The sequence below is a fragment of the Uloborus diversus genome, chromosome 4 (genome assembly GCF_026930045.1).
Source record: "Uloborus diversus isolate 005 chromosome 4, Udiv.v.3.1, whole genome shotgun sequence".
Taxonomy (NCBI): domain Eukaryota; kingdom Metazoa; phylum Arthropoda; class Arachnida; order Araneae; family Uloboridae; genus Uloborus; species Uloborus diversus.
The window spans coordinates 40,818,730-40,840,627 of NC_072734.1; the positions used below are offsets into that span (position 1 = coordinate 40,818,730).

At 33.0% G+C, this 21,898-nt stretch overlaps 1 protein-coding gene across 1 annotated transcript in view; it reads left to right on the plus strand.

Annotated features, from left to right (window-relative positions):
- The window catches only part of LOC129220359 (uncharacterized), a 62,229-nt gene that overhangs the window by 22,725 nt on the left and 17,606 nt on the right, over positions 1 to 21,898 (plus strand). Inside the window, exons 6-12 of the mRNA XM_054854766.1 lie at positions 1,428 to 1,623; positions 3,409 to 3,573; positions 4,072 to 4,132; positions 7,491 to 7,625; positions 12,426 to 12,624; positions 12,717 to 12,884; positions 14,354 to 14,441. Coding sequence (XP_054710741.1) covers positions 1,428 to 1,623; positions 3,409 to 3,573; positions 4,072 to 4,132; positions 7,491 to 7,625; positions 12,426 to 12,624; positions 12,717 to 12,884; positions 14,354 to 14,441 — 1,012 coding nt within the window. The remainder of the gene's footprint in view (positions 1 to 1,427; positions 1,624 to 3,408; positions 3,574 to 4,071; positions 4,133 to 7,490; positions 7,626 to 12,425; positions 12,625 to 12,716; positions 12,885 to 14,353; positions 14,442 to 21,898) is intronic.

The window sequence follows — 21,898 nt, forward strand, 5'->3', positions numbered from 1 at the left end:
GTGAATAGTCCAATTCGAAAAAAAAAATTCAGTTTGAAAGATCCTGGCACGGACACCTCATTCCTATATTTCACTTTTTGATTTTAACTATTTTTTGTTCAATTTTGAATAGTCCAAAAAAACTTACCATTAGCGCCTACGGGGAAATTCAAGGCAATTCCGAATTTAGGGGCAAATTTGCTTCAAACAATCTTGTAAGATAAAGTTTTTGATGAAAAACATGTGTATAAAATATCTTTTTGATTTGAACAATTTTCCGTTCAATTTTGAACAGTTCAAATCCCTTAGCATTAGCACCTACGGGGACACTGAAAGTCAATGTAGATTCTGCACTTGAATGCAGATTTACTTCAAACAAATTTTGTTGGAAATAGCTCTTGACAACAAACTATCAACTCCAACTCCGAGAATTTTGGGGCACCTGACTCTGACTCCGACTCCTGTGTCCAACAATTAGACTTTGACTCCCCGACTTCGACTCTGACTTCGTAGTTTTGGCAAAAATTTATACACGGAGGAAAAATGACTTGACTCCGATTCTTGTATATTCGACTCAGACCCCTTTATTCCAAAATAAGTCCGACTCCGACTCTGCAAACATTAGCAGAGTTGCGTTGTACTCTGAGGGAAATGACCGACTCCAACTCTTGTCTTTGAATTAAATAATTTTGGCTCCTGAATCTGACTCTATCCCAAAATGAGATTGACTCCAACTCCGCAGCCATGCTTTTAACTGTGAATAATTATTGTTAATATGACTTGTTTTTATTTTCACTCTAAAGTTTTGATTTATGTATTCAGTTTTCGGCTGATAAACTCGAAGTCTTTTATGTTTCTACATTAAGATATGCGCTGACCTTTTTTTTTTTTTTTGACAATAAAAATTATTTTTTTAAATTGACATTTTATTGTTTTTATTTATTTTGGAAAGTACAATAATTCATTTAAAAAATTGTTTTTTGGCAACAGGGGAAAATAAAGTTCTTTTTTTCTCGATATGATGTATTTAGTTTTATGAGCTTATTAATTTTAATTATTTTTTTTCTTTTTGAAAGTGGTTAATGAATTTTTTTTAATGGAAAAAAGTGCGTAGCTGCTTTGTTTATAAGGTGATGCTGTTTTATTTGTTCGTTTATTTATTTTTTTTTATGCATCTAATTCTTTCAATGAGTCATATTTTATTCCTAGAAATCTGCTTAAAATATTAAAAAATTATATTTCAAACGATTTACGATTTTAGCTATTTAAGGGAATATTGATCAAATACTATAAAGTAGATATGGGTATACGGGGAAAGTAGGCTCTTTTAGTTCTAGATGGAACTTCTTGTTGCCAATTAATTTGCTTCTAAGTATAAAAATTTGCAAATAATGACAAAAGTATATATTTAAAGTCATAACTAATAAGTGTATTTTTTCCTGTTTCAGTTGAGAATGAGAATTTGCATGAAGTCATGGAATATGTTCTTCCTGAAATTTCTAGAAATGTTGAATTTCTGGACAAATTGAATCATTTTGGCTTGGGGGACACTATAACTTCTGTATCAGGGAGAATTCAAAGAATTTGGCAGCATCAGACTTCACCAAAACTTCAAGCACTTACCAGTAATGATTATCATACCAGGTAATGGTTGATTAATAAATAAATAATAATAATTTTTCATTCAAAATTATCTAGCATACATTGTTAGTGTTACAGATTCAGTGCTGCTCATCAACTTTTATTTACTTTTTTGTCTATATTTGCAAATGTTTTATAAAATCGTAAATTATATGAAATTGGTTGCAATCTCTAATTATGGTTGTCTTACAGTTATAAAACAAAAATTTAATACAAATGTTGAACAAGTGTCCAATCACTATTTAGATAAGAAAAAAAAAATCCATGTTGAAAATTCAACTTCATCTAGTCCACAATATCTGATCCTAATATCAAGCAGACTATAAAATTTTGCTGATTGTAGCAAGTAGTATCATATTAATATTTTCTTTCAGTGAAGTTTCCTAAGCGTTTGAAGTTGTAGCATTAAAAAGTTATTGTAAAAATGAACAAGCTTAATAGAACCATCTAAATGTGAAAAGCTGTTGTTTTAAAATTTTTGTTAATTCAAAATTATGTGTTTAGTATTACAGATTCAGATCTGCTCATCAATTTTTATTTATTCTTTTTGGTCTAAATTTGCAAATGTTCCATAAAATCTCAAATTACATGAACATTTTTATTACAAATAGTATCAAAAGCTTTTGCATCTTGGAAAAGATTAAATTTATGGTATTTTATAGAAATTTTTAGAAAATATCGTATAGAAAAGAGAAAGTTGATGCATATAAATCCATTATTCTAGAGAACTTAGAAACAACTTCTATTTCATTATTTATTTACATCTTCTTTGGTACAGTTTTCCTTGTCAAAAGATAATTAGATCCGCAGTGGTGTAGTCAAGGGGGAGTACATCCCTCCACTTTTTATTGTAATTCTGGCATCACCTCACTATTTAATTAAAAAATAGGTTTTTCTTAAATTCAAACCAGTAAAAATCTTCCAGCCTCTTTTTTTTAATGAACTATGCCTCTGATTTGTACTACAATCATTTGTATACAACAGCATACTTAATTTTGCTTTAAAAACATTTTTATAAATTGCTCATTTTAGCATTATGCATAAATAAATATATTTTCCACAAAGCAAGTATTTTTTGATTTAGAAAACTTTTTACTTAAGATTGTTTAACATTATGTGTACTCAAGTCTTTGTTATATAGCACTATTACCACTTGAAAAGATAAAACAGTTGGAAACTGCATTCTTTTTTTATTGAATGGTCTTTTTAATATGTATTTATATCTATTATATTAGATTTCATCATCTATTTGTTGATGAAATCTAATATAACAAAGCTTGTATACACGTACTTTGAGAAACATTGAATGCCTTTCACAGGTAGATCCAGCTTCTCGTTTTACGAAGGGTGCTTATTAAAATATGACTTCATAAATCGGAGGGCAGAAGGTCATAAATGTAGTATTCGTACACAAATAGGGATTCTCTCCCATTTTTTTTTTTTTTTTTGAAGAAACAAAATGAAGTTTTAGGCTACCTTTAATTGCTTCAAGATCTTGACCACCCTGACCTATCTTTTCAATCCACATTGACTGCATTTGTCTAGTAATAAAGCTGCATGATTTTTCTTGGTAACTGACACTAATCAAATCCATAAAAGGTTCATTGTTGCTCTAAAATGTGTATACAACCATCATGGGAAATTCAACTTATTTTGTTGATTTTTTCAGTAAACAATTGACTTATTAACAAAAACCAGCTATAATTTATGTATCTACTATTCAACAAGTGTATACGTTTTGTATGAAAATTATTTATGATTAGAATTGCTGTGCATTATTTATTTCAGATTTTCTGTTTTGCTGCAGACTGAAAGGAACAACTTTATTATTTTCAAACTGATGTCTAGTTTTGAGAATCTGCAAAAAACTGTCACAGACTTTATTTCCTATAGTGAAGGAAATTGTTATAGGTTTCATGATTGCCAAGTTACTTACAAATATTCCAAACATGAGTAAGTTTTTTTAAAATAATAAAAAAACACATTTCTTTAATTAAAAATTCAACTATCAACTCCCATGCCTTAAATATTAGTTTTTCATTATAGAGGAGTCAAATATGTGTCTGACTTTGCTGTTCAAGCTTCTTTTAAAAATACAAAAATTTAAGATAATAGCTGATGTTGACATATGAGGCCAGTTTTGAGTCAGATACCAGAAATAAAAATTTTTCATGGTATTATTTAAATGTTTTGTTTTTTAAAATTACTTTGGTGCAATCACATTAGAAATGATGTATGGATCCCAGCTGATAACTTTTTCAACTAATTATCACTTTTTTCTTTTGGTTGCTGTAAAAGTCAATAATTAAAGGAAATGGAAGTGTTTTGTCACTTCTTTTTTTTTTTTTTTCAAATTAACATTTAAGGTTTTTTTTTTTTTCATTTGTATTTCAAAAGTTCTCAGAATTTCCATTTTTATCAGAAATATGTAACATTTTAAAACTATTTCAGGTATTCATCTTTGTTTCAAATATTGGAATATTTACTGTACACAAAAAGTAATACACTTGAAGTAAGTGCATGACATTGTTCTAAATATATAAATATGTCTTTAAAGCATTTTTTAAAGGAACTCTGTAATGCATTTTTTGAATGGAATCAGTTATGTAGTTCTGTAAAAGAAGGGGGAGAGGGAGTTTGTATATTTGAATATCTATGAAACTGAAATGAAAAAGTAGGGAGACACTTGTATTAAAATTTTAAATATGATAGTATGCTATTGTAAAATTTAACAGGTAGGGTTGCACCCCCCCCCCCCCCCAACTACACAATTGAAAGGAATTACTGACTTGTAAACTCCTTTTTTATTTATTTAATTTTTAAAATATTGCAGTTTCATAATTTGTTGAAAATCAATGTTGTAACACAAATTTTCAGCGAAAATTAGTTTATTATATTTTTGCTTTAAGTACTTGCTTCACTAGCACAACCAGAAGCCATGGACATTGCTCGAGAATCTGAACCAAGACAAATCTTGGGGTATTAATTTCCGTTTTTTGCAGAAATTCACTTATTAGATAGACCATCACTCAGAAACTTTCCCTGGCTCATCGCCAATAAGGAACTTAAGGATTAAGATTTTTCATATTTCTTTCATTATTCTCTTATAATTGAAGATGAAATCTAATGAATCAGAAACTTCTTTAATGAAAATTGCCAAAGAAACTAGTATTAGCTTCAAGCTCCAAGTTAAAAATGCTCCTCCTTTGATGAACTGGCATGATTAACTAGTGAATTGAGGCACTTGAGGGGCTTTTCGACAATCTACCTATTTGAATGAGACTTTTCATTGCAGTTTATAAACAAAATAATATAGAAATGCATTGAATGTTGCAAATTATTTGAGGCTTAAACTATCCAGTTTCAATCCAGATATCAACTCCCTCGTAGGGGAAAAACAATGCCAAAAATTGCATGGGGAGAAGGGGGGGGGGGTGGAGCTTGAACTTTGATGACTTATTTTTGAGTTTCTTTACAACTATGCCAGCTATGTGAATGCAATGAGGTTATTTTCTTCCTTAAAAATTATTTGAAAATGATTCTTGTACAGTATATTTATATCTGTCGTGCAACATAAGGGGAGCAGGGAATTAAATCTCCAGAACTCTTGTTTTTAACTCACTTTCAGTCCTAATACAGTATATTGTTTACACTTAACGAAAATTATGAGCAGGTGCCCAAGAAAGTAAATTTTGACTGTGCAAGAAATGTATAGTAGTTAATGGGCCTCAATTGTGTTTTCTAGAAAACTAGTGGGTCACACAATCAAAAAGGTTGGGAACCGCTGCTTTAAACAAATGAATTGAATTGAAAACAAGGTAAGAAAAGGTCAACCGACAAAGTTAACAAAGCGTGATCAGAGATTTACAGTTAAAAAAAACTATGAAAAATACACATTTAAGTGCTGTAAAAGTTTCTGCGGAATTTAATGAAACATTTTACTTTTGATTTTCGCCTAAAATTGTTCTCTAAGTTCTCTTATTAGCTGGATTAAATGGTACCTCCTCCCACAGAAATTTTCTTATTCGTGCAAAAAACAGAAAGCTTACGCTTTTCGTCGCAAAGTCAATAATAAATAAGCTCTAAACGTTTTGGAATTACGTCTTACTTACACAGGAAGACAAATTCAACATTTTTGGTTAAATTGGTGTATAATTGTAAATAGAAGAAAAAATGAGAAATTTAACCTTAAGAACTTAGTTGGATCAGTTAATCAGGACGGTGAAGGTATTCTTATCTGAAGGTGCATATCAGCATCAGGACTTGGTAGTTTGGATTTTTTTGATGAAATAATGAATCACACTGTTTATTTGAATATTTTAAAAAACAACTTTAAACCATTAGCCCTAAGTCTGGTTATCGGAAGCAACTTTGTTTTTTATCAAGGTAGCAATAAGAAGCACACAGTTCTTAACATTTGCATCTGGTGCCTGAAAAATTGTTCCTAAGCTTAGAAATATCTCTTCAATTGCCAGGTTTAAACAATGTAACATATTTAGAGATATCTGGAGGCTATATTACGAAAATACGGCTTTGAAACGAAAAGAGAACCAGAAACAGTAAGACTCAAAGTGTGGTTGAACACTTGCTCAGAAAGTGAACAAAAAAAAAAAGAAAAAAAACTTGAAATCTATTCGCAGATATTCAACAATTTTTAAACTTTTGTGAGATAAAATTTTTTGGTTTTTGATTTTAACAAAATTAAGTTTTAATAAATTATTAAAATTGTTCATGTAGTTTTGTTAAAAAAAAGATCGTAGATCTTATAATTAAATACCTATTCCAAAATGCTAATTTTAACCAATGGATAGAGGTCTATTTCATTGAAAGTCATGGGTGTACGAACACGTTTGGGAGCCACTGTATTAAGGCAATTTTGTAAGCAACAAAACATGCATTTTGACTGTGCCAGAATTAATTTCTATGATAACATCTGTATCTATGTGCTTGCGAGCGTATGTATGTATCTTGCAAAACACAAATATGGGTAGTTGTAGAAGGTTTAAATTTCGGTATATAAGAGTCGTGTGGCTTCAAGTTGTGAACTTCTTTTTAGGCTGCAATCGAGAATTCCAATAGGAACGTTTACACATTCTTTGTGGCAATCAATACTAATTTTACGCTCCAAGTTATTATCCCTCAAGTATCTCTTGATCCATATTTTTTGCTGATAAATGTTTCATGCCACAGGATGCCAACCTCTCAATGCATTTTTTTTATGATTTGCTGCATGTAGTTAAATAATTTTATCAGTAACTAAAAATTTCTCTTTTCAGATTTAAATGAAAATAAATTTTTAGCAACTAAAAAATGTAACTGAAAATGTTAAGTTGGCACCTCTAATTAAGCAGAACCTCGCACTTTCGAGACTCGAATTTCTAAGACTCTACTGTATATCTTGACTTGATGATATTAGAGCCTGTTTTATAAAGACATAGAGTTTCATTTGTTTTTAGTTTTACTTTGCCTTGCGCCTTATCAGGGAAAAATATTGTGCAGGCTTTGACGGGCCCATCTTTTGGACATTTGGTTGAAGGGGGGGTTCAATTGCCCTTCTTCTGGATTTTAGAAACATAATGTAACTGCATTTTTGTATGTATTTTGCTAATTTTCCCTGTAAAATATATTGAATACAACCCCTCCCTCCCTCTCTCCCTCCCATCTGTGGTTAATTTTGAAATGAAAGGCCTAAGCTTTGATTTTAAGCTTCCAAGACTCAAGATGTTGTCGTTTTTTGCCAAAAATCTCACAGCTTTTCAAAGCATTCTTTTAGATGTGTTTTTATTTTTTTTCTTGTCCAATGAAATTAAAATACAAATTTAGTTTTAATAAATGCATGCAGTCATATTCAAAATCATTCTCTCTTTTAGGATGCACTTTCACTACCAGATTTTTGCTATGAACTATTTTCTAACAGTAGTTTTCAAGAACCAGATGTTGTCTCAGCGGAACATTTCCCACCATATTTTGACTTTGAAATCAGTCCACTTGCCTTGCTACTACAGGTATTTTTATTGTTATTTTAGTTTTTTGAAAAAAAAATGAAAATGCATGTAACCATTGACCAAAATTGTGCTTACCATTTTGGAATCTCGGGAGAGAACTATTGAAACCTTGAAGTAGTATTTTGAGATGCTATAATTCTTTTGATGCACAGCTTTGCCAACTCATGTTTGTGGAAACTGATACTATAATCTTGCCAGCAGAGCACAACATTGGGCCTTTCACATCACATTCTCTTTTGATGTGAACTACAGTAGAACCTCTCAATAAGAGACACTAAAGGGACTGGAAATTTCATCCCTTAAATAGAGGTGTCGCTTCTTCAGAGGTAGATGAGTCGATGCATGCTTAACTCAGTCACAAAAAACGAAAAACTAATAGCATTTAAGATTAAGTATTGAAAATGTTTCATATAATATTTTTGAATATTCAGAATTATTCAAATTGAAAAAAAAGCATTAAAAATTAAAGTTTTATCAAAACTTTCAGAGCATCAAACTTTTGTAACTAGTTTTCATTTGTTGTGATTTGGAATGAATGTGTCACATGGATTTGTTTGATGTCATGTAGTTTACACTGCAATACAAAGAAAAAAACAATGCTTTCACATTTCACATTTTCTATACAAAACTTGTGATGGCTGAGCCCATTGAAGAAATTGATCAGAAAAAGCAACATGAATGCAGTTCTCAGCAACAATTTGAGACCACACATTTGTTTCTTTGTAAATTAATGTCAACTCTCATTATTACCAGTTAATTTTTGGAAAAAAGTGAACCTTGAATTCCAATAAATTTAATATTTCGAATGCATTTATACATTAGTTTTTATAATTTTTTTTTCTGTGACTGTCTTTTAAATAGAGTGCCGCTTAATGAGAGGTAAATAAATGGAGGTTCCTATTCAAGGGGACTAGGACCAGAAAAAATGTCCCTTAAACATAGGCGTCCCTTAAAGGAGGTACTACTGTATATTGAAAATTATGAAGTCCACAAAGTTAATCCACATGGTTCAAACTTTTCCTAATTGACGGTAATGCTTATTGCTTTAAGCACAGTTATTACAATGTACACGATGCAGGTATAAATTTGTAAAATCTGAGAAGTTTTTTTCTTTATTGACGTTGTTTTGTTTTTCTCGTCATTAATATGTTTTTGACTATTTGCTGGTAAGACACATGCTTTTTTTTTCTCTTTTTTTACTCAGAATTATTGAGTATGCAAGCGGTTAACTCTTGATTTCACGATGTTTGATTACTTCAGTGATTAGCACCGTGAGTGTCTGTTGAATGTTTTCATGTATGATGGGCTAACCGGTAAGCTATTAGAGCACTTCTGGTTAGTCACCAATAAGCCTGAAATAACTGGTTGCTCTATTCCAGTGGTGCCCAACCTTTTTTAAACTGAGGGCCTCACCTCTTATTAAGATAATTCTTATGAGCCAGAACATATAAAAAATTAATTTTTTTTTTCTTTGAAAATTTTGACATCAGAAAAGATAGGGGGGAAAAAAGAAAATTAAAAGCAAAAAATTGTTGTTATCACTACTTGATGCTTATAGTAGTATTAATGTGAAGTTTGCAAATGGTTTTCCAAAAACTGGTTTCTGAATATTTGGTTCCAAATTTGTAACATTCAGACTATTTGCTTGTTCTTAAGAAAGTAAAGCACAAAGTAAGAAAACAAAATCAGCAGCAGTGAAAGTTTTGGAAAGTTTCCAAAAGATGAATATTATGGACCACACTGGTCAGTTTTGCATTCACATATGGCCCACGACTTTAGGTTGAGCATCACTTCTCTGTTTGAACAATTTTCATTACAAATCACAATGTTTTTGAATAGTTGAATCAAGGACAAATACCTCTTGAGGGACCCTACACCGGCAAATTTTCTGAATTGAAGTTCTAAAATGCAAGAGTATGCCATTTTTGATGACATTTCAGAAAGGAATGGGAATCAAATCTCCCGCCCGGAAACTTTTCGAAATTGAACTTTCAGAAAGGCAATCTTAGACGAACTTTGGCAATGTTAGAAGGAGGCACTTAGAGGCCTTCCCCCAAGCTTTTCGCAAAATTTAAGTCTTTAAGATGCGATTATAGACATCTCAGGTAGTGCTAGAAGAAAGAATGGATTCCATGACTTTCTGCTGATAATTTTTTGAAACTAAGTTTCAAAAAGCGCAACTTTAGGCAACCTTTAATGATGTTAGACAGAGAGAGTTTCGAAACATTCGCGCGAAATTATTACAAAAATGAAGTTCTAAAATGTAATTTTAGAATACCTTTTTCAAGGGAAAAGGAAAAGAAGAGGTTTTGAGACCTCCTTGTTAGATAAAAATGCTATGTCAGCCCCCTCCATCCCCAAGTAATTATATTCAGATACATAGTAAAAGGCAAGTTAAAAAATCAACTGTCCCCTCCTTAAAACATTTCTGGATCCATCCTTGAGTTGGATCAAGTATTTGAAACAAGTATTGATACACAAATAGTTCTCAAATATGATCAATGTACATGTCATTCAAAACCCTTACTGAAACAACATGAATTCTGTCGGTTAAACAACTTTTATTGTCAAAAGTGAATTAACCATGGACAGATAAAATTGGATGTACAAATTAAGTATGTATGGGCATTCAGTAATCTTGATTCAGTTATTTTTTTAATACAGTTGAACTAAAGTAAAAAATAACAACGTCATAAAAGCACAAATTGCAGATTACTGCAGATATGTGTTTTGGCGTTACAGGGAACGCCTTTTTCAATGCAAAAAGTAATGAACTTATGGATGAAAAGACATCCGACAAAAGCCAAGAGCTAGATAAGCAAACAGCTTAAAAGATAAAAATAGCGGATTAGCCAAACACCAATGAGAAAAATCATAAACCAATAAAGAACCAATAGGAATGCAAACAATGAGCAAGAGCTCTCTCTTAGGTACAGTAAAGCCGAAGAAAGAATTCAATTGGACAAAGATTAAACCAAAGCTTAAACAAAAAGAAAATGTCAATAACCGTGAACCGCAAGAAAGGGAAAGCTAAATGGAAGAAAAAACACCAGGAAATGAAATAAACAAAAACAAAAATTTTCGTAAAAAGAAAAATAAAGATAAATAGAAGAAAAGGGGGAAAGTGTCAACCCATGACAAAAAAGTTTAAAAAAAAAACAAAGCAAGATAGATGAAAATGAATGGAAAAATAAAAAAGTATGCAAGATAGAAAAAAATGAATGGAGAAAGGCCTGTTAAAGATATGGGAGCCAGACATTGGAAAAATACGGAATTGCTTTAAGATCATTAACTAAGTTGGAACTGTCCCTCAAAATATAAAAAGATTCCCAAAAGTCAAGATCTGATGAATTGGGGCATTTTCGGATAATCTGATAAGAGTTAAAATCAAAAAAGTGAGTGATTCAAATCCCAACAATGTTGAGCAATACTAGACTTATTTAATTGTTGTTTTTTCACTGAATTTTGATGCTCATTCAAGGGAAATTTCAAAGCACGCCGATTCTGTCTAATATAGGCAAGTTTACAGCTACAATTAATTTTGTAACTTCTACAACAATTAAGAGGGTGAACAGGATCTTTAAGAGAAGAGAATGAAAGTTTATTAGTAGGAGAGAACACCACCTGGTGGAATTGGAAACGTTTTAAAATCTTAGCAACCTGATAGCTTACAGATGGAAAGACCAGCAAAACAACCAAATTCGTTTTGATTAAGGTTTGGTTAAGAACATTAGATTGGAATTTATTTGAAAGTTTTTTATAAATGGAATCAATCAAAGTTCGCGAATAATCTCTATCAATTGCCACAGCTTTAAGATAATTAAGTTCCGCTTTAAGAAGTTCCGATGAACAAATATTAATAGCGCGATAAACAAAGGAATTGAATGCAGAATATTTTTGATTTGGAGGATGAGACGATAATCTATGAGGAGGTAAAGAAGCAGCAAAAGCTTTGCGATAAACAGTAGTTTCAAAACCTATTTCAGTATGAGAAAAAAGTACATTAAGAAATGAAATGCAATTATCCTGTTCTTTCTCACAAGAAAACTGAATATGAGGATCGATGGAGTTTAAAATAGATAAAATCTCATCACTCTCAAACTGATTCTGGTTCATTAGAACAACACAATCCTCAACATACCGAACATAAAATTGAAACTGCAGTTTTTGGGACAACTTTACCTCAAAATAATGCATGTAAAGAATGGGGCTAAGTGTGTTTCCCATAGTCAGACCATCTAACATGATATAAATTTTCCCATTAAGAACAAAAGAACATTGCTTAAGACAGAACTCTTCTGACCAGCCTCTTTGGGCTCAAATCAAGGCTGGTTGTCATGGTTTTCTTCATTTTTTAACTTGAAAAAATTTGTCAGTCAAGAACTAGTTGGCTGTTATACATGTCCTAAGGCCATTTCTATAGTTTTTGCATCCAGTTTGAAAGTATGATTTTTTTAAAAAATATACTTAAAGTTATCAAGATAAAATGCAATTGCAATTGTTTGTGATCATTGGTGGGGAAAATGTGGAATTTTCAAGTATTTAGATTTTTCAATATATCGAGAAAAGGAGAGACCTGTTTGAAAGGTTCTATTGTCTGTGTACATTGATTTTATACCCTTATGTTGAATGAGAAGCTTTACAAAAATCCTTATATCTGTTCTTAAGTGTGATTTCTTCACTTTTTTTTTTTTTTTGTGAATCTTTAGAAACTAAATGTTTTTTATCTTATTTTTCCAAACTTAGTTCTAATGTGTGCCTCACAATATTGTTTTAACAATTGTAACATTTTCATTCTAGTCAGCCTCATCTCACCTTCGCTTCAGTTGTATTGCCAAGGTACTTTGCCACATTAATGGCATTTTTTATGTAACTGACGAAACATTACTGGAATCGAAGCATGTGAAGTATATGAGACTTCAAGGTTGTTTTAATTGCAGACCAAGTGATTCTATTGTGGGTAGTGAAGTTTTAATAAAAGAAGCATGTTTTTTTGAAAGTGAGTATAATTTGTCATTAAAAGTTGTTTTTACGTACATATTTAATTTAATGAATAAGACTTTATATTGATTTATTAATTTTACTTTGTAGATATTCTATTACTGGATGAATTTAGTCGAGTCATACCTCTTCATGATGAATCAAAATTATTATCAGATTTTTTATCAAGATTAAATTTCATCTCCTCAATTAGTTTATCCAATTTATTATCTCCGTTGCATGAAGAATCAAAAGTTGAAGATTTGGTGACTGCAGAAGGTAAAAATTCTAACATAAAATGTTATATCATTATTAACGTTACTTTAAATGGATGTTAGATTCCAGATGTTTTGAAATACTGTATTATTATTTTTTTTTTAAATTTATGTTTATGATTATTTAAGAAAATGAAAGATCAATGATTAGTTTGTTTTTATCGTAAGCAATTTCAAAGTATCTAAATATTATAGAGTAGAAATAAAAAAAAATTTAAAGTAATGTGATATTTATAGTTACTAATAGTCTGTTGATTAGTTTAGAATAATAGTCTATTGACTAGTTTGCAGTATGGTTTCAGGAAAGGTAAATCGTGTGCTACTAATTTATTCCATTTCTATGAAAAGGTTACCTTGGCTTTAGATAACAAAAAGTGTGTGGATGTTGTTTATATTGATTTTCAAAAAGCTTTTGATAAGGTACCTCGTGTTGCTCTTCTCAGCAAACTAGCTAATATAGGAATAGGAGGAAAAACCTTATTTTGGGTTAGGAATTGGCTGACAGGAGGGAAGCAAGAATAGTTGTGAGAGGAAATCATTCTAAATGGAGTGATGTTTTAAGCAGGGTTCCTCAGGAATCAGTTTTACGGCCTCTTCTGTTTAATATTTTTGTGAATGATATTGATGAAAATATTTCTGGATTTCTTCTCTAAATTGTCATTATAGTACTCTAATCACTGGAAGACAAAGAGTCAATAAAGGAACAAACGGTCAAATCTTGTGCAAATGAAGGCTTCTTTTGTTGTTTATTTTACATAGCCTGAATCTCGTAAGAAAAACATTCAAGTATGTAAAATAAACAACATACAGGCAGGTTAACTGTCTCTATGCAACCTGCTGCAAATATCTTAGAAAGATCAATGATCTGAGGCAAATATTGAGATTCAATGCGTTGGTGTTAAGGGGGGGGGGACACATAATCTGCACCTCGTTATTTTTTTTAAAACTTTTTTAGCTGGTAATCCACATATTATATGCAGGTAATTATGGTAGAATCCATTTCTTTTTTTTTTAATTTTAAGCACACACACACACACACACACACACACAAAAAATAAACAAGAAAAAAGGGAAAATAAATAAAAAGTTATAAATTATTTTCTCAAAAAAATGAGGGGGCCCGGGTCCTCTCTGCCCCCCCCCCCCCCCACGAACCGCCACTAGTGTCAATTGATGGAAGAGTTGCATTGTGCCTAACTAAATGAAAAGCAATTTTTAGTAATAAAATTCTTGCAATTCAATAAGCCTGATTTTAAATTTAAAAAAGGATAGCTTTTACTGCATCCTTGATTCTTACATGTATAGTTAGTATTATTTGACTTATAAGCTAGTAAAAAAATAACTGCCAAACTTCAACTCTTGTTTGAGGTTTTTTTTTTTTTTTCTCCTGTAAGCATATTTATATTAGGTGGCTTCAATTTAATGTTATTTTCAAATGATCAATATTGTTTTTTAATGTGTATGTTATTGCAGGTGTTATCGTTGAAGTCAATGAAAATTCAGCATTGTCATGGTTAGAATGTTGTTATTGTCACAAGGAAAACCTATTACAAGATAACAAGTAAGAAATCATCTCATCAAAAAACAACCCCGTTGTAAAAATTTCCCCGCCAAGAAAACCTTTAACTTTTCCGCACAAAATTGAACGCCTTCATCCTAAACCCAAAAACTCTCAGCCTTAAAAAGTTATATCTAGTTTGCTCGCCAAGTATCTGCCAAACTATCATCCTCCCTCTTTTCCTCTTTCATCACACCTACTTCCATTAGAACCTCCTCCAACCTTCAACTCCTCAGAAATATGGATAGATCCTTTAAATTGTTTATCTTGTTTGGCGGGAAGCTTTTTGTTCACCAAACAACCACTTCACTCTGAAAAGCTTCCTTCCAAATAGGATAAACAATTTAAAGGATCTATCCGTATTTCTGAGGAGTTGAAGGTGGAGGAGGTTCTAATGGAAGTAGGTGTGATGAAAGAGGAGAAGAGGGAGGATGATAGTTTGGCAGATACTTGGCAGGCAAACTAGATATAACTTTTTAAGGCTGAGGGTTTTTGGGTTTCGGATGCAGGTTTTCTTTTTTGTGCGAAAAAGTTAAAGGTTTTCTTGGCGGGGAAATTTTTACAACAGAGTTGTTTTTGATGAGATATCACATCTTTTTGCATTGATATTATTACTTTGTCTGTATTTTTGGAATTGAGAACTTCAAGTCAGAAAATTTTCAATTGAAACAACGCTGTTTTGCGTTTTTAAGGAACAATAATGGCAAGCCTAATTTTACATCAAGTTATTTTCTGACCATTAAGATTCTATGTTGGTTTTGCGAGAATTGGGCCATTTAAATTTCAGTTTCTTTATTTGACTGATTATTCAACATTTTCATGGAGATTTTTTTTTTAAATGTTTTACAGCTTGTGGGCTATTTTAATCTAGCTTTTCACTTTGCCACATCAACTGTGCATGATGCACGCAGACTTAGCTCATTAAAAGTCTTGCTTAAATTAATTGCAAAAATTTTGTCTGCTAATAAATTACGGCAAAACCCTGATATCCACACACGTATTTCATATATTTTCAATTCATATACAGTGGCTCTCAAAAGTGTTCGTACACCTACGACTTTCAATGAAATAGGCCATTGTCCATTGGTTAGAATTAATATTTCGGAGTAGGTATTTTATTATAAGATCTATGATCTATTTTTAACAAAACTACATGAAAATTTTTAATAAAACATTAAAACATAATTTTTAAAAAATCAAAAACCAAACATTGCCGGAAATTTTATGTCACAAAAGTCTTCGTACACTTTGAAAAAATGTCAAAAAATTAGTAAATAATCTAACTTTTTGCAAAGTTATTATTTAGTAGAATATCATGCAGTATCAACAACAGCTTTTAAACGTCTGGGAATAGATTTCATTGTTTTTTTTCTTTTTTTGTGCAATTTCTGAGTAAGTGTTCCGCCGTACTTCAAGTCTTACTATTTCTAGTTCGCTTTTCGATTCAATGGTGTATTTTCGTAATCTAGCTACCAGATATCTACAAATATGTTCCATTAAGTTTAAATCTGGCGATTGAGGAGATATTTTTAAGCTTAAGGACAATTTTTGAGGCACCAAACACAAACGTGTGCTTCTTATCGTTATCTTGATAAAAAAAAAAAGTTGTTTCCGATTACCAAATTTTGGGCTAATAGTTTAAAATTGTTTTTAAAAATATTTAAAGGAACAGCATGATTTATTATTTCATCAAAAAATTCTAAATTTCCAAGGCCTGATGCTGTAATGCACCCTCACACTACCTTCACCGTCCTGATTAACTGATCCAACTAAGTTCTTAAGATTAAATTCCTCATTTTTTCTTCTATTTACAATTGTACAACAATTTAACCCAAAATGTTGAATATATTTTCATCTATAAGTGAGACGTTGTTCCAAAGCGTTCTGAGCTTATTTATCATTGATATTACGACGGAAAGCGTAAGCTTACTGTTTTTCGCTACGAACAAGAAAATTTCTGCGGGAAGAGGTCCCATTTAATCCAGCTAATCAGAGAACTTGGAGAACAATTTTAGGTAAAAATTAAACGTAAAATGTTTCATTCAATTCTGCAGAAACTTTTTCAGTACTCAAATGTGATTTTTCATTATTTTTTTAACTGTAAACCTCAGATCACGCATTGTTAACATTGCCAGTTGACCTTTTCTTACCTTGTTTCCGATCCGATTCTTGTCTTTAAAGCATTTTGTCAAGCGTTTCACTATAGAATGGTATAAATTACCTAATTTAGAGACCTTTCAAACCAATTTATGGCTATGAGGGAAAACAAATCAAATTTCGAATCGTGTTTGTTGTTTTTTACGAATACCAGCCATTTAAAAATAATAAGCAGCATATTAGGGAATAAATACACAAAAAATTAAAGGCAAATGATTTAATAGTATCATTACAATGCACAAATAATAAAAAAACCACGTAGGATAATTTTAATTATGAATTTATTCGAAAATATTTCAGTGTAGGATGACTTTTGTGGCGTATCTTTTCTCCGTGTCTTCGTTTTTTGACAAATTTCAAAAATAAAATCTGGCAATATTTCGAAAAAGACTACTGGGTTTTATTCAGAATGGCATAGGAATGGTGTGAAAAAAAATTGGACTTCATATTCGAATTCAGATTTGCGTTATTTTGGTTTTACTACAAAATTTCAAGGTATACGAACACTTTTGGGAGCCACTGTATTCATATAATGTTATGTTTGTGAAAAATGCATTAATTTAGAAAAAAAGTAAACCAATAAAAAAAGTGCTATTTTTGGTCTTTAATTATAAAGTTACATGTATCATATTCATATGCCTATAGTTTCATGTAATATATCACGCAAAATATTCCAATGATTTAACCCCAGTTTTGCGCCTACATTTAAAATTTCTTCCCTCCTTAAATGTATCAAAACTGAAAAACAGGGGGACGGAATATTCGTATCGGCAAAACTTGAAAAGGGAGGGGGGTGCAGCATTCTAATCTCATTCATTAATTTTTTTCTCTGCTTAAATATAAACAAACAACATGGAATCTTAAAACAGAAAGCCTAATGAGCGAAATTCACGCACATGCGCAGTCGCTGTAGCAAATTTTTGATATCCGAGATTTAACATCTAGTTTGCAACTGTTGGATCTGTTTTAGTCTTGATTGAATTTCATTTCCTAAGACAATTTTTGAATAATTGTTACATCTGTTCTAACCTTGGAATTGCAGTCGGAGATTAACAAACCCTATGAGCTGATAGTAAATAAATAAGAATTTAGGGGAAATTAGTGATTTTCAAACTTTAATTACTCTGGCCCATGATGTTCCTGGGGGTTGAATTTTTGTATATCTATTCAATGGCCCCCCAAGAATATGTATACAAAAAATCATTACCATAGTCCCCTGGGGGGGGGGCTGCTGCAGAACCCCGGTAAGGTACAATCTTGGGGGTGAAAACAAGGGGGGAGGGAGTTAAATGCCGCAAAAGGCACATCAGTAAGGCACAAGGAATATGTACGAAATTTCAGCTTGATTCCTGTTTTCGTCTGGGCTGTAGCCCTGTCAAAGAAAGCGAAAACTTTTTTGACAGCGATTTTCTAACTTAAAATCCTCCTCCCCCTGATGGTCCAGGGTATTATATTTTGGTTTACGTCGTCAGGGGGCCACTAGAGATTGAGTATTAGTGATGGGCATAATCGAGATCTTTTTGATAATCGAGATCTCGGGAATCGAGTACTTCTGATAATCGAGTGATTGATAATCGAGATCTTTTCAAGTCGATCACTCGAGTGATTGATAATCGAGATCTTTTGAATTCGAGAACTTGAGCGATTGACTTCTCGAGATCTTTGGAATCGAGTACTCGAGCGAGTTGACTTCTCGAGATCTTTGGAATCGAGTACTCGAGCGATTGACTTCTCGAGATCTTTGGAATCGAGGTGCTCGAGCGATTGACTTCTCGAGATCTTTTGAATCGAGTACTCGAGCAATGGACTTCTCGAGATCTTTTAAATCGAGATCTCGAGATGTTTTAAATCGAGATCTCGAGATGTTTTAAATCGAGATCTCGAGATGTTTTTAGTCGAGATCTCGAGATGTTTCAAATCGAGATCTCGAGACGTTTGAATCGAGTACTCAAGTAGTTCATTTTTCTGAGCTTTTCCAGAATTGAGTAGACTGCTACAGGGGCGCCCCACTATAAGGGGGAGGGGGCATGATGCGGCCTGCGCCATTGGCCGGTTTTTCAGAGTGTTTTTTATCTCATTTTCGGGTGGGGTGGGGGCATGGCGCAGGCCTGTGCCATTAAAATTTTTAGGGCTGGGTTTTTTGAGAGGGGTCTTTAAATCTCATTTTCGGGAGGGGGTGGGGGGTCCATGGCGCTGCCTGCGAAACCGAAATTTCTATAAAAGTGGTTTTTTGAGAGGGTTTTTTAAATCGCATTTTGGGAGGGGGGAGCTCTTTCTAGACGGATGCTCCGTAACATTTGAGAGGGTGCACCATCGCCCTGCGAAGGGGGGGGGGGGGTGGATACCTTTGACTTTTGGAACAGTTGAATTCCCGAGTTGTACTGGCAGGAGTGCGCTCGAAATAGGAATGTGCCATTAAGCCTATCATTTAGGGGTATAATAAGGGGCGAACCCCCCTGGCTTTTAGAAGTTATTGTACTCATATAAATGGAATTCTTACTCTTATTCGGCATAATATGCAACTCGTAGGATACTCTTTAATCCCTCCTCCTCTCTTGTAAAGTTCGAAATAACGGCCTGCCCCCCTCCCCCAATTCCTTGAAAAAATCTAGTTTTTACGTTTCAGTGGGTCTAGTTTTTTTGTTGTTTTCCGATAAAATGAGCAGATACACCCTTGCCCCCCTACCCTCCGGAAAAGTTCGAAACGCAAGACTGTTTTAGGGGGGTCAATTTGATAGATTTTGGTCCTCATTTAGGGGTCGCAATCCTTGGGGGATGCTGGTTCGACGAGATTCCCTGTTAGCTTGTCAGAAACTAGGAGTTCAGTATTTGGGCGACCCGGCTCGGACTAGTATAAACTTTTATAGGTTTATTGGTAGCGGCTAGAAAACTGGCCATGTGCCCTTGACTGTTGGTAGCCCTCAGGGGACGCCCCGTAGCGATTGAAATGGTATCACCCCCTCCCCCTTTCATTTCAATTTCTGTAACGGATTGATTTCTCATTTTTTTTTTCTTTTTTTTTACATTCATTTTGAGTGATTTATTCGAACGGTCATGTATTTAAACTAATGATTCTCAGATATCACGTGGTTATTTCAAATGGTTTCGGGCACTCAAACACAAAGTTAATATTGTAAACAAGTAGGGGAATCGTTGCTCTCTCTGTGCAAAAGGACTCATTTATTCTTATTTATTGCTTTGCTTTTTTTTATGTTCTTGTTATTAGTGGAATTATTATTTATCTGACTGATACATGCGGAGGGCGGGTAAAATATTTCTGACTGCGTTTTCCAGCAGATTGGGATTCCCGGCGCATTGAAAGTTATAAGTGTGGCTTGAATTGCATTGAAGTTCATGATTATTTTTTTTTCTGTCTTGATTCGCTCTTTGTTATTATTTCTTTTTCATTCGCTGACTTGGGAAATATGTAATAACAGTATAAAAGTGTAGGGAGTAAAGTTGAAATATTTCTGAGTGCATTAAAAAGAAATATGGAAGTTTGTCATGTGGAATTAATATTAGCTTCCACTCTTTGGCCCAATTTTTTAAAAATAAAAATAACATTTTATACAGATTTTTTTTTTCTTTCAAATTCCATACGTAAGATATTTATGACTTTTGTGCGTAGCATTTATTTTCGCGTGCGTAATTGAATTTAAATGTTTTTCTTGTTTTACTCGCTTCTGTTTAAGTCATATTCCTTATATTTTCATTGTGATATTCCTTATATTTTCATAAATGTTGATTAGTATATTATTCACTCAACTTAAAAATTTGGAGTCAATTGATGTGCTGATTGTATGAGATTTATTTATTTATTTATTTAATGTAAAGTTGAGGCAAAACTGCTGAAAATGCTTTGGCTCGCGACGGTCCATTTCGGAACTTAGTTTCATAGCTGCGCTTGATTTTCCATGCGTTGGTCCTCAAAAAGGTTTAAATTGATTACCAACTTTCTCTAAAAAGCAGATTACGTATCCGGTTTTCAAATCATCCGAGACGCTCGATAACCGAACATTCGACAACAAGCAATATATTAAACAAGGATCCCCCACGATTGAGAGGGCAGAGGGGGGGGGGGGGTTTCATGGCGCAGACCATGCCATTGAAGTTTTGAAGAGGAGAGGGTAACTTATAAGAGGGCATTTAGTCTTATTTTATGGGGCTCTCGTTCGGTTCTCCGTCGCATTTGAGAGATGAATGTCATCGCCAGGGGGGGGGGATGGGCACCACTGCATTTTAAACACATTGCGTTTAAACGTTTTAACATGACTGTCACAGCGTTAACAATCGTTTTAAAACCTTTATCTCAACAAAGTGTGCTCTCTGAGTAACCCCATTCGAAAAAAAGCACTTGAGAAGCTATTATTTGATTCTGAAACTTACAGAATGACAGGGGTGTCCGTCCGTCCCTGCGAGCAATGGCACACATCTTATGAAAATTTCTCCCTCCCCCCTCCCCCTAAGAAACAATAATCCGAAAAAGACCTAAGACCACCTTAAATTTTCAATTACACTACTGGTTACTTACTGGTTCAATATATTTTTAAGTTTAACAATTCTCAAGTTTAAACGTGCTAGTGTCGCCCAAAGACCCGCCCATATTATCGTTATCCCTCACTTTTTAATAAAAATTGAACTTATTTGATCTTAATAATTGTCAAGTTCAAAACAGTATGGAAAGCGTTTCTCTACCCTTTGTTTCAAGATTTCACTACCGGATCACTAAAGGGCCGGATACAGAAAACCATTTTTTGGGGGGAGAGGAGGCTCATGTTGAAGAAAGCCCCCACCCCCACGCCCATGAACGAAATTCCCGTTTTTGGTACGAAAAATGTCTGAATCTGTTTGGGAGTCAATAAAGCACCAATCGGTCAGGAATAAGGCACCTGATTGGAATAAACGTTGCGAATTAATTTCATGAGCAATGAAACGAAGTAGTAGTTCAAATATTTACTTGGAAAAATAATTAATGAGATGAAAAGATACTGTCATCGTTGACATTTTATGCATGAAGTGTTTGAACACAATGTGTACGGATACTGTTGTCGACAGTTTAGGGTGGGGGGACATGACCCCCATGATTTTCCCGTTGTATCCGCCACTCACACAACACACACCCCTCCATAAATCGCTCATATGATAATAAACAATTTTCGTTCGAAAAATATCGTTTGATTATTAAGGAATCTCTCAATTATCGAAAATTCGACGCCAAACATTCAACTATAACCCCGTTCGAATAAAGCAAGCGAAAAGCATTCATTGTATTTTAAAATCATTCCAAATCTATCCATCCCAAG